The sequence below is a fragment of the Stenella coeruleoalba genome (genome assembly GCF_951394435.1).
Source record: "Stenella coeruleoalba genome assembly, chromosome: 11".
NCBI lineage: Eukaryota > Metazoa > Chordata > Mammalia > Artiodactyla > Delphinidae > Stenella > Stenella coeruleoalba.
Window position 1 is genome coordinate 67,220,678 of NC_137157.1, and position 13,747 is coordinate 67,234,424.

Sequence of the window (13,747 nt, forward strand, 5' to 3'; positions counted from 1 at the left end):
AATGAGATTTAGTTAAAGGAAGCAATCATGTATAATTAATGAATTTGTGAATTATTTAAACACTGAAATTTTGATCATTTAAACAGCGTTGACTCATAAAAACTGGCTTTATGTAGAGAAAGGAGAAGGTTTTGTCATCAAATTGTCCAAGCAGACTTCCGTTGTATGTGTTGTCTTGTATTATTCATACTGCTTTGAGTAGCCAGCTATTTTTCAGTAACTGATAGATCTGCTCCCATTTCAAGTGCTCCAGTTCTACTTCAGTGGAGAATAAGCTGCCATTTAACAGAAAAGGCAAAATATTTCTGTGAGACCCAATTTATAGGACCTTTATTATAAGAGGCAAAATCAAAGGATAGGGCCAAATATAAAGGGACACATGAAGATCAGAGAGGCCAATTTTCTTGTTTTCAGGCTTTTCATCAAATAGGAAGCTAGAAGAGAACTTACAAAAAAAAATTCAACAAACCTTTAAAATTTATTATTTATGGCCAGTGCTGGGTGCTGAGTACAAGATCCAAAGACAAATTAAGACACTGCCCCCATCTCATGTAGGAAAGATTAAAAAAAATGTACAACTAACTAGAGGAAAGGAAAAATAGCTTCAGTGCTCTAAAGAAATTTAAGCATTGTAGAGAGAGGGAAAATTAATTTATAGCACTTAGTGCTTAAAACTTTTATTACAACCATATTGTTAAGAATTGACTCCAAGTGAGTCCAGATTTCAAACAAGATTGTGGGCTGGATAAATGCAGCATGGCTGATTGGAGTCTTTTAAGAATATTGAAACACATTCAGATGTTTTTGTTTGACTCCACAGAATCTTAGCCTGTTTCATGAATACATTTATTGTGCATTCTTTTTTAAAAGCTATAATAAAAATATACATAATTACAGTTAATGAGATATTTTCTCATCCAACAGTTTTCTTTTTTTTTTTTTTTGCGGTACGCGGGCCTCTCACTGACGTGGCCTCTCCCGTTGAGGAGCACAGGCTTCGGACGCGCAGGCTCAGCGGCCATGGCTCACGGGCCCAGCCGCTCCGCGGCACGTGGGATCTTCCCGGACCGGGGCACGAACCCGCGTCCCCTGCATTGGCAGGCGGACTGTCAACCACTGCGCCTCCAGGAAGCCCCTCATCCAACAGTTTTGATTTGTATATAACTAACAAATAAGTATCATGTTGACTCAAAATGAAATAATTGCCATTGTACATGGGGTTTTTAAGAGCCCTCCCAGTGGAAATCAAGATTAGAAAGAACATCATGTAAAAGCCACTACTTTATACAACTCTGCCCTTAACAGACAGCTTAAACAATTTAAAGATCACTGATACCTGGTGTTTTCAAAGAGAATTTTCAAGAAATTATAAATCCCATTTCTCACTAAGTGAATTATACTGTTTTTCTTCTTGGTATCTATAACCTTTAATTTTGTGTTGTATCATTTTTATTTATTTATTTTCTTTTTTTTTCCAAAATGCATTATTATTATTTTAAAATGAATTTATTTCATTTAACTTTTTAAAAAATTTTTAAATTAAATTTAATTTATTTTTTTATACAGCAGGTTCTTATTACTCATCAGTTTTATCCACATCAGTGTATACATGTCAATCCCAATCGCCAAATTCATCACATCCCCACCCCCACCCCCGCAGCTTTCCCCCCTTGGTGTCCATATGTTTGTTCTCTACATCTGTGTCTCTATTTCTGCTCTGCAAACCAGTTCATCTGTACCATTTTTCTAGGTTCCACATATATGCGTTAATATACAATATTTGTTTTTCTCTTTCTGACATACTTCACTCTGTATGACAGTCTCTAGATCCATCCACGTCTCAACAAATGACCCAATTTCGATCCTTTTTATGGCTGAGTAATATTCCATTGTATATATGTACCGTATTTTCTTTATCCATTCGTCTGTCGATGAGCATTTACGTTGCTTCCATGACCTGGCTATTGTAAATAGTGCTGCAGTGAACATTGGGGTGCATGTGTCTGTTTCAGTTATGGCTGGCATATATACCCAGTAGTGGGATTGCCAGATCATATGGTAATTCTATTTTTAGTGTCTTAAGGAACCTCCATACTGTGCTCCATAGTGGCTGTATCAGTTTGCATTCCCACCAACAGTGCAAGAGGGTTCCATTTTCTCCACACCCTCTCCAGCATTTGTTGTTTGTAGATTTTCTGATGATGCCCATTCTAACTGGTGTGAGGTGATACCTCATTGTAGTTTTGATTTGCATTTCTCTAATTATTAGTGATGTTGAGCAGCTTTTCATGTGCTTCTTGGCCATCTGTATGTCTTCTTGGAGAAACGTCTATTTAGGTCTTATGCTCATTTTCTGATTGGGTTGTTTGTTTTTTTAATATTGAGCTGCATGAGCTGTTTATATATTTTGGAGAATAATCCTTTGTCCATTGATTCGTTTGCAAATATTTTCTCCCATTCTGAGGGTTGTCTTTTCGTCTTGTTTATGGTTTCCTTTGCTGTGCAAAAGCTTTGAAGTTTCATTAGGTCCCATTTGTTTATCTTTGTTTTTAATTCCATTACTCTAGGAGGTGGATCAAAAAAGATCTTGCTGTGATTTATGTCAAAGAGTGTTCTTCCTATGTTTTCCTCTAAGAGTTTTATAGTGTCTGGTCTTACATTTAGGTCTCTAATCCATTTTGCGTTTATTTTTATGTATGGTGTTAGGGAGTGTTCTAATTTCATTCTTTTACATGTAGAGTCCAGTTTTCCCAGCACCATGTATTGAAGAGACTGTCTTTTCTCCATTGTATATCCTTGCCTCCTTTGTCATAGGTTAGTTGACCATAGGTGTGCAGGTTTAACTCTGGGCTTTCTATCTTGTTCCATTGACCTGTGTTTCTGTTTCTGTGCCAGTACCATATTGTCTTGATTACTGTAGCTTTATAGTATAGTCTGAAGTCAGAGAGTCTGATTCCTCCAGCTCCGTTTTTATCCCTCACGACTGCTTTGACTATTCGGGGTCTTTTGTGAATCCATACAAAATTTAAGATTTTTTGTTCTAGTTCTGTAAAAAATGCCATTGGTAATTTGATAGGGATTGCAATGAATTTGTAGATTGCTTTGGGTAGTAGAGTCATTTTCACAATATTGATTCTTCCAATCTAAGAACATGATATATCTCTCCATCTGTTTGTATCTTCTTTAATTTCTTACATCAGTGTCTTATAGTTTCTGCATACAGGTTTTTTGCCTCCCTAGGTAGGTTTATTCCTAGATATTTTATTCTTTTTGTTGCAATGGTAAATAGGAGTGTTTTCTTAATTTCTCTTTCAGATTTTTCATCATTAGTGTATAGGAATGCAAGAGATATCTATGCATTAATTTTGTATCCTGCTACTTTACCAAGTTCATTGATTAGCTCTGGTAGTTTTCTGGTGGCATCTTTAGGATTCTCTATATATAGTATCATGTCATCTGCAAACAGTAACAGTTTTACCTCTTCTTTTCCAATATGTATTCGTTTTATTTCTTGTTCTTCTCTGCCATGGCACGGACTTCCAAAACTATGTTGAATAATAGTGGTGAGAATGGACATCCTTGTATTGTTCCTGATCTTAGAGGAAATGCTTTCAGTTTTTCACCATTGAGAGTGATGTTTGCTGTGGGTTTGTCATACATGGCCTTTATCATGTTGATGTAGTTTCCCTCCATGCCCATTTTCTGGAGAGTTTTTATCATAAATGGGTGTTGAATTTTGTCAGAAGCTTTTTCTGCATCTATTGAGATGATCATATGGTTTTTCTTCTTCAATTTGTTAATATGGTGTATCACATTGATTAATTTGCATAAATTGAAGAATCCTTGCATCCCTGGGATAAATCCCACTTGATCATGGTGCATGATCCTTTTAATGTGTTGTTGGATTCTGTTTGCTAGTATTTTGTTGAGGATTTTTGCATCTATAATCATCAGTGATATTGGTCTGTAATCTTCCTTTTTTGTAGTATCTTTGTCTGGTTTTGGTATCAGGCTGATGGTGGCCTCATAGAATGGGTTTGGGAGTGTTCCTTCCTCCACAGTTTTTTGGAAGAGTTTGAGAAAGATGGGTGTTAGCTCTTCTCTAAATGTTTGATGGAATTCACCTGTGAAGCCATCTGGTCCTGGACTTTTGTTTGTTGGAAGATTTTTAATCACAGTTTCAATTTCATTACTTGTGATTGGTCTGTTCATATTTTCTATTTCTTCCTGGTTCAGGCTTGGAAGGTTATACCTTTCTAAGAATTTGTCCATTTCTTCCAGGTTGTCCATTTTATTGGCGTAGAGTTGTTTGTAGTACTCTCTTAGGATGCTTTGTATTTCTGTGGTGTCTGTTGTAACTTCTCCTTTTTCATTTCTAATTTTCTTGATTTGAGGCCTCTCCCTCTTTTTCTTGATGAGTCTGACTAATGGTTTACCAATTTTGTTTATCTTCTCAAAGAACCAGCTTTTAGTTTTATTGTTCTTTGGTATTGTTTTCTTTGTTTCTATTTCATTTATTTCTGCTCTGATCTTTATGATTTCTTTCCTTCTGCTAACTTTGTGTTTTGTTTGTTCTTCTTTCTCTGGTTCCTTTAGGTGTATAGTTAGACTGTTTATTTGAGATGTTTGTTGTTTCTTCAGGTAGGCTTGTGTAGCTATAAACTTTCCTCTTAGAACTGCTTTTGCTGCATCCCATAGGTTATGGATCGTCGTGTTTTCATTGTCATTTGTCTGTAGGTATTTTTTGTTTTCTTCTTTGATTTCTTCAGTGATCTCTTGGTTATTTAGTAACGTAGTGTTTAGCCTCCATGTATTTGTGTTTTTTACATTTATTTGCCTTTAATTCATTTCTAATCTCATTGTATTGTGATCAGCAAAGATGATTGATATGATTTCAATTTTCTTAAATTTACTGAGGCTTGATTTGTGACCCAAGATGTGATCTATCCTGGAGAATATTCCATGTGCACTTGAGAAGAAAGTGTAATCTGCTGTTTTTGGATGGAATGTCCTATAAATGTCCCATAAATCTATCTGGTCAATTGTGTCATTTAAAGCTTGTGTTTCCTTATTAATTTTCATATTGGATGATCTGTCCATTGGTTTAAATGAGGTATTAAAGTCCCCCACTATTATTGTGTTACTGTCCATTTCGTCTTTTATAGCTGTTAGCAGTTGCCTTATGTATTGAGGTGCTCCTATGTCAGGTGCATATATATTTATAATTGTTATATATTCTTCTTGGATGGATCCCTTGATCATTATGTAGTGTCCTTCCTTGTCTCTTGTAACATTCTTTATTTTAAAGTCTATTTTTTCTGATATGAGAATTGCTACTCCAGCTTTCTTTTGATTTCCATTTGCATGGAATATCTTTTTCCATCCCCTCACTTTCAGTTTGAATGTGTCCCTAGGTCTGTGGTAGGGTCTTGTAGACAGCATATATATGGGTCTTGTTTTTTGTATCCATTCAGGAAGCCTGTGTCTTTTGGTTGGCGCATTTAACACATTCACATTTAGGGTAATTATCGATATGCATGTTCCTATTACCATTTTCTTAATTGTTTTGGGTTTGTTTTTGTAGGTCCTTTTCTTCTGTTGTGTTTCAGACTTAGAGAAGTTCCTTTAGCATTTTTTGTAGAGCTGGTTTGGTGGTGCGGAATTCTCTTAGTTTTTGCTTATCTGTAAAGCTTTTGATTTCTCCATCAAATCTGAATGAGATCCTTGCCAGGTACAGTAATCTTGGTTGTAGGTTCTTCCCTTTCATCACTTGAAATATATCATGCCACTCTCTTTTGGCTTGTAGAGTTTCTGCTGAGAGATCAGCTGTTAACCTTATGGGAGTTCCCTTTTATGTTATTTGTCGTTTTTCCCTTGCTGCTTTCAATAATTTTTCTTTGTCTTTAATTTTTGCCAATTTGATTACTGTGTGTCTCGGCATGTTTCTCCTTCGGTTTATCCTGTATGGGACTCTCTGCACTTCCTGGACTTGGGTGGCTATTTCCTTTCCTATTTTAGGGAAATTTGCCACTATAATCTCTTCAGATATTTCCTCTGGTCCTTTCTCTGTCTCTTCTCCCTCTGGGACCCCTATAATGCGAATGTTGTTGCGTTTAATGTTGTCCCAGAAGTCTGTTAGGCTGTGTTCTTTTCTTTTCATTCTTTTTTTTTTATTCTGTTCCACAGCAGTGAATTCCACCATTCTGTCTTCCAGGTCACTTATCCGTTCTTCTGCCTCAGTTATTCTGCTATTGATTCCTTCTAGTTTAGTTTTCATTTCAGTTATTGTGTTGTTCATCTCTGTTTGTTTGTTCTTTAATTCTTCTAGGTCTTTGTTAAACATTTCTTGCATCTTTTGGATTTTTGTCTCCATTCTTTTTCTGAGGTCCTGGATCATCTCCACTATCATTATTCTGAATTCTTTTTCTGGAAGGTTGCCTATCTCCACTTCATTTAGTTGTTTTTCTGAGGTTTTATTTTATTCCTTCATCTGGTACATAGCTCTCTGCCTTTTCGTCTTTTCTATCTTTCTGTGGATGTGTTTTTTGTTCTACAGGCTGCAGGATTGTAGTTCTTCTTGCTCTGCTGTCTGCCCTCTGTGTTGTATCATTTTTAAAGGTGATGATACCAATAGGGAAATTTAGTGTAGACTCATGTATTTTCAATCCAGTAATAAAAAGAATCTAAATATATAGTCACTGAGGAAATGTTTAGAAGTGAAATATATGTCTATTTGCTTTTATATTCTAAAATATTGTTAGATAGATTTGGATAATTTTTTCTACAAAGGTTTGCAGAAGTTGATTTAGATCTCATTAGAGGGATCTGCATTTTCTATCTTTGCATTAATGACCAATGAATCATGATTTTAATGTGTAACTTATAGCTTTTAGAGTTTTACTGGCTTCTTTCACTTATCCATTTCTCAATCTGTTCTATAAATTCCTTTTCACATTTTTACAACTGAAGAGTCTCAAATTTGCATCTGTTGCATTTCCTGTGTTCTTATTTCTTGTTAATTGTTAAAGTAGAGGAGAGATTAAGTGAAAATAATTCACATTAATTGCTTTTTCAGATTTTCTCATAATTATGGTGCTATTAACTATGTGATTAGTGATATTTAATATAACCTTGGTAAAACATGTATACCAATTGTTACAGCATCCTATTGAATTTCCCCAAGTTGTAGTTAATTTCTCTCCCTATGGCTTAATAGACTGTTCATTGGACAGCTCTGAGTGACATAATTCACACGATGTGAACGGCACCCCCTGGTGTGTGTGTATGGTATTGTGTGTGTGTGTGTGTGTGTGTGTGTGTGTGTGTGTGTATGAGAGTCGTAGTGAATATGCCTTTGACATTGGTTAATATTAATAACTTAAGAGTAGCAGTAGTGCTATGGGTTAGTCTGACTGCATGGGGGCTTAGCTTCTTAGTCTGCAAGGGGATAAGACTGTATCAATGAATTAATACCCTCCCCCCTAGAGGCTTCATTACCTTCGAATATGTACATGTAATATACTCAATAAATCACTTAGCGTAGATCTTTGAAAATGCAGCCTAGTTGGCATAATTCTGCTTTAAGCTGGTAAATGATTTGGACATAGGAATCCAGAGTTATGTCACAAGAAACTTATTGCTATATATGCACACACCAGCACACACACACACACACACACACACACACACCCCAAAACTAGGAAAGAAATGAAGCCTCTATGAACATGTTAATGCAGTTGAATTGAAGAAGAAATCAATACAGCAAAATGATTATTCCTTTGTTGTTTTGTTGAGGAAGTGATTTCTTATACTGTGCTGGGGAAGGGTAAGCAGGGAGGTGCAGTTCAGTTAGGGAATTCTAGAGACTTTCTTGCAGTCAGTGTGGTAGCCACAGTGATCATTATTATCCCTGAGGCTTTGTCCCTGATACCTACAGGGGCTAGCCTTGGTTAAAATGAAGGCAGCACCTAATCTGTTTCCTCTCCTCTGTTTTAACACTTGATCTGTCCAGTTCCTTCATTTTGCCTTCTCCTTGCTTATGGATCTCATTTTGATAAGCTATCTGGGTTTTTTTTTTTTTTTAAATAGAGCTGTATTTTTTAAATGTCTCAATTTTCCCTCTTTAAAATTTATTTTTACTGTGTTCCACTCTCTCATGCTTTTGTAAGCAACCTATCCTTGTAAACTATTTCTCTTCATGGTCTAAATTGAATTACTGTGATAGCTACCAGTGCTTGGGGTTGGTTATTCTTTCTCCTGGACACCCACACACCCCACCTGTCTTTCTCTGTCCTACTCTGTACCCCAGGAGCTGGACTTCTGCAGACTGTATCACCCTGGTCTCCTTGCCAGCTGGCTTTGGGTAGGATTTGCCAATGGGATGCACTGGCAGGAAATAGGAAGGCCAGAGGAGAGAGAGTTGGCGGTGTTTCTCCCCTGCTCCTTCCCTGCACCAGGCTGGGTTTCTGGTGATACCTGTGTCTCTCATGATTTCGACTCCCACTGGGCTGCCTCTCCTTCATAACTCTGGCTCACTGTGGGCTCCAATAAAACCATTTCCTCTCCCTGTTCCTTATCCCTGGGGTGATGATGACTTGTCGCTATTGCCAGAGTCTGGGTCCTTCTCCAGCCCTTGTTTCCTCACCTTTGATCCAGTGCCCCCACCCCCACCCCCAGTTTACCACTTGGTCTCCTGTGTTTACCTGTCACTTATGAATTTCTCAGTTATAGCACTTGAGCTTGGCTTTTATTATAGTTAGTTGTGTACGAATCTGTCTTCCCAACTCAGTAGTGAGGGGTAGAAACATGTCTCTTTCATCTTTGAATCCTAGCACCTAGCAGACTACCTGGCATGTTAGCAGGAGCTCAGTACGAATTTGTTAAATGTATCAACAGATTAATACGACTTTTACTCCTGCAGTCTACTCCTACGTCCCAGAGCCATCCTTATGGATTTTCAAGATTCCTTGTAGTATTTTTTAGGAATGATTAGGAATATATACCTATATATGTATATATGTATTTCTGAGTTTCTTAACATTTTTCCCCTAAAGAACCTAGGGAAGGCATACCCTGATGGCATTACTAGGTATTTAGAGTAAACCTCAGAATTATGGAGAATCACAGCAACTGATCAAAAAAGAAACGAGACAAAAATCACTCACTTTGGGTTCTTTCTAAGCCAGATTCACCCTGTTTGTGCTGATTGCTTGAAAGGAAATGAAGCAATTGTGATCTCATTCGTTTTGTGCTTCTCGCTCTGCCAAGCTCCATTTGGTGCCCTATTGTCTCACAAGTTGCCTATTTGAGTCTTTTGAATTAAGAGTTTAGAGCAGAAGGTCCATCTGCTCTGCATGAGTATTAAATTATCATAAGACTTTGTATAAGAAGAATTTACCTTTGTGGTTTTACAGTGTTTCCTTTTCCCTCTGCTCTAAGAAAGACTTGGAACATCATATTTTTTTCTTCAACGTACCCTTGGGCCTGAATAGACTGCAGTTACCGAGTTGTATAATATAATAGGCTTAGGAACCTTTGACTGGCAGGTGCTGAATAGAAGAAGGTTTTATTTATTCTCCTTATCTTATAAAATGTGGTACTTAAGTATAATTGAACATGCCATAAGCCAGATCTTGGCACTTTGAGGTTATTGAATCTCATAAGAAAAAACAAAGCACAATCTTAAAAATTACACGTTGGATATAGACATTTTACAATCAATCAGGTTCATTAAGTAAATGCACATGCTATTGTAATTCATATATGATAGATAGTGTGCAACTGACAACTCCCTATTTTCATTTTGAATATTCATGAGTGAGCAAGCTTCAGCCAGCTTTTAAGTAATATAATTTATGCAAGTAAGTTTATTCACTTCCAACAACCTCCAAAACTTTAAAATCAATTTTCCAGTAATATATATTATGTAGTGAAATTTGTTAATAAAAGCTGAGTAAGGAGATCAGCTGAAGGATGGCATTTTTAAAATGTGCATGCTTTCCATTATTTAAATGTGCAGCTTTTAAATAATCAGTTAACTTTTGGGCAAAGATGAAAGTTGGCTTAAATATGAATATTTCTACAACCATATATATACTTAATATTTAATAGAAGTATGTCTAATTTCTGTTATAAATTTTTTTAGGCAATGTGATACTTTTAAAGATAATGGGGTATATAAATTCTGAAGAGGGACTTTATTCTAACTCACACAATGGAATTAAAAGGAAATATACACACCCCTTTTGTAAAATCCATGTAGTTAAAATTAAAAATTGGATTTAGTAAATAGGGCTAACAAACTGCTTGAGTTTTTTTCCTATCAGATGACTGCTTCCTCTGGTCTTTTGAAGTGATTAGCTTGGGTTGATCTAGATGTTATGGAGCTCCAAAGCATCTACAATATTGAGTGTCCTTTGAAAGGAAAACAGTGCAAATCTGTGAAAACAAAAGTTGGTTCAGAATCTTAGAATGGAGGGCTAAGCCCAAGAAGGATACTGAAAGTTAAGCTTAATTAGCTTCAGGGTAAATCTGTCTCTGTTTAGGTGATGAGTCAACATAGGTAGTGTGAAACATTCATTTCAAAACAAGCAAGCAGTTTCCATTGGCTAAATGTTTGCTGTGAATTGTAAATATTTTGAAAGTCTCAAAAAAATTCTTTGATACTTTGTATGCATCTTCACTCATTAAAAATGTTTTCACCAGAGTCTGAAGTTCTATCTTAAAATTTTATTTAATTGTGATGGAAGCAAGGCAGGCCCAGATTAAGACCTTTCAACATCTTAAATAGGGTGCCTTAACCCACATGTACTTACAAATAAAATGATACTAACCCATAAAACATAACATTTACATGTATGTACTGGAATTAAAACAGTTTCTTTCTAATTTTCTGTTTTAAAATTCTGTAATGGGGCTTCCCTGGTGGCACAGTGGTTGAGAGTCCGCCTGCCGATGCAGGGGACACGGGTTCGTGCCCCGGTCCGGGAGGATCCCACATGCCGCGGAGCAGCTGGGCCCGTGAGCCATGGCCGCTGAGCCTGCGCGTCCGGAGCCTGTGTTCCACAACGGGAGAGGCCACAGCAGTGAGAGGCCCGCGTACCGCAAAAAAAAAAAAAAAAAATTCTGTAATGGTATATAAAAAATGAACTTTTCTCATATTTGTGTTGCCCCTGATTTGTAGCTCTTTGAGCACCTGCTTAATGTGCCCTGAAGTGGGACATCATCTAACAGGCAAGTAATTAGCTTTGAGTCTGCTTATCAGCACTCCTTTTTCAGAGTTTAATTCTGACTTGCCATTGCCCCTTATCCTTTTTGTACCTTATTTTACTCTCTGAACTTAATGGGCATGAAAATAACTTGAGCCTACATGTGCCTTATATTGGGTTGAATTTAGGTTTAGTTACTCAAACACCTTGAAAAGTCACAAGGACGTGTGAAATATTGTGGCAAAATGATCTGAACACCTGTAAGCTATTTTTCTTAATGAAACATTTAAAAAATATATACTTTTTTTACTCCAAAGCTATATGCCAATTTCATGGACGAACCTATTTTGAAGGAGAAAGAAATACGGTCTACTCCTCTTCTGGCGTATGTGTTCTCTATGAGTGCCAGGTAAGGAAGCTCTTCATGTGTGTTTCAAATTTCTTTCCGTTACATGAACACAGTAAATGTTCCTTTAAAAATCTCACCCTTGTAATACCTTTAAAATTCTAAGGCAAAGAGAAAATTTAAGATGATAATTATAGCTCAAATGTATAGAAATTCTCATTGTTTTTGCAATCATGTAAATTAGTGGTTGTAAAATAATTTTCCCAATAAATAAAAACACTCTTTTGTCATATTAAAGTTTTATGAAGTTGTCTTACATTTTCCAAACACAAATCAACTCCTTGTTTGCTGTTTTGAAGAAAATGTATTAGATAAAATTAGACTCGGCCTGTTCTCACTCTTGCTTTTGACTCGTGATAAATATCCGTCCAATTAAAATCAGAACCAAATTTACCGCATAAAAATTAGGTGTTGGATGGAGATGAGATTGATATTGATCTTAATTCCTTTGGGAGGAATCTTTTAAATAATTTTAAGGGGAATGTTTTATACATGTGCTTTTGACATATGCTTCTGAAGCAAACGTGATTCATTTTAAGTCTGCTTCTTGACCTACTAATTGAAAAACTAAATATGTTTCATAACACTTTTCACATTTACCTTTTATAAACTATGATTTTATATTCCTTGACCATAATGTTATATTTCAAGCCATATTCTGTCTAAAGGAAACTGTCTACATATAAAGTTTCTGCTTTAGGGTTCATTTACATTTGATCCTTAATTTTCTTCTTCAAATGCCTCCTGTACATGGTTTGTGGGGATGACTTAGTATGTATAGGTTATTTGGAAAATTAAGATAAGTGATTTACTCTGCTGGCAATAAACTGTGAGCATTCATATGATTAAGTGTTGGGGAAAGGAAAATCCTCAGAATTTTGCCAAGGTAAGTTGAATCTGAAAAATCCAGCTGTATACCTCGTGCATCTTAAGTTGGAAGACATTTGGGATAAGCAAGGCAGAGACATAAAGATGCAAAACTGTGACAGATTTGGTTTCTGGAACGTGAAAGCTCTGATTTGTCCATGTCCGTTATAAGGTATTCCAGCTGCTTCTTTTGGCTCTAAATAAGCTCTCCCATGATGTAGGTTACCATCTTAAAGTTAAGGGAGCTGGGGCATAGGAACACTAACACAATTGCTGAAGCTATATTTCCAGATGGATTTTTCTCCGTCAGCATCCCTTCACCAATGCTGTTTTGAGTGGAGCAGGTCCCACGGTAGATATAAGGATTGGAAGGCTTGGAGTGAGATCTAGCAACACCAAGGAAATCTGAGAAATTTTACTTCAAGGAAGGTGGAAAACTTTTATCAGCTGGTTTCTAAGTAAACTCTAACTTTGAAATATCAGCCCTAAATCTGAAAATTGTGAAGGCATTTGAAGATTCTCCACTTTGTGTGTGTGTGTGTTCTTTTCATTTGACAAATGTATTCCATAATACTGATAATTATGATCTAAAATTTACTGAGATAGTTTCCTATTTGATTTTAAAATACCTATAAAGTGATTTTATTTTAAATTCGATTTGTGAGAAGTCTGTGTATAGGCAACTCTGCAGGTGCTTAATAAATATTGGGTGAATGGATAAATGTTACCATTTATTTGCTCAAACAAAAGAAATCACTTCCTACCCTCTAATGCTGTGCTGTCCAGTAGAAATATGATGCAAGCCACACATGTGATTTTTATTTGGGCTAAATTTTCTGTATTCAACCCCATATATCCAAAATATTATCATTTCTAATGTAATCAATATAAAATTCTTAATGAAATATTTTACATTATTTTATCATACAAAGTTGTCAGAATCTTGTAGCTAGTGGCTGTGGATTCGACAGCACAGCTCTACCAGAATTTCATAAGCTTTTGTATTCTTCACTAAATTCTTGACATTAAGGACTCCCATTGTTTTTTCTCCCTTCAGGCCCCTGAGCTATTTTACATAATTGTCATCTCTCTCAGGCTTCCATTTTCTGGGCTGTCAATTCTAGTCCTTCTTTGTTCCTTTATTGTCAGTTTTGTGGCCTTGAAAATGTGTCCTGGGGGGTCTGTGAGTTTCATAGTAACACAGAAAAACACGGTGGTCCTGAAAAGAAGATTATCAGGATGGATATTACCGTCAAACCAAAGGAAG

The 13,747-nt window shown here is 36.3% G+C and overlaps 1 protein-coding gene across 3 annotated transcripts in view; it reads left to right on the forward strand.

Annotated features, from left to right (window-relative positions):
- Positions 1–13,747, forward strand: part of NELL2 (neural EGFL like 2) — a 482,686-nt gene that overhangs the window by 236,336 nt on the left and 232,603 nt on the right. For all 3 annotated transcript variants that reach the window (XM_079938008.1, XM_079938009.1, XM_079938010.1), the window contains one exon: positions 11,525–11,616. In XM_079938008.1, coding sequence (XP_079794134.1) covers positions 11,525–11,616 — 92 coding nt within the window. The remainder of the gene's footprint in view (positions 1–11,524; positions 11,617–13,747) is intronic.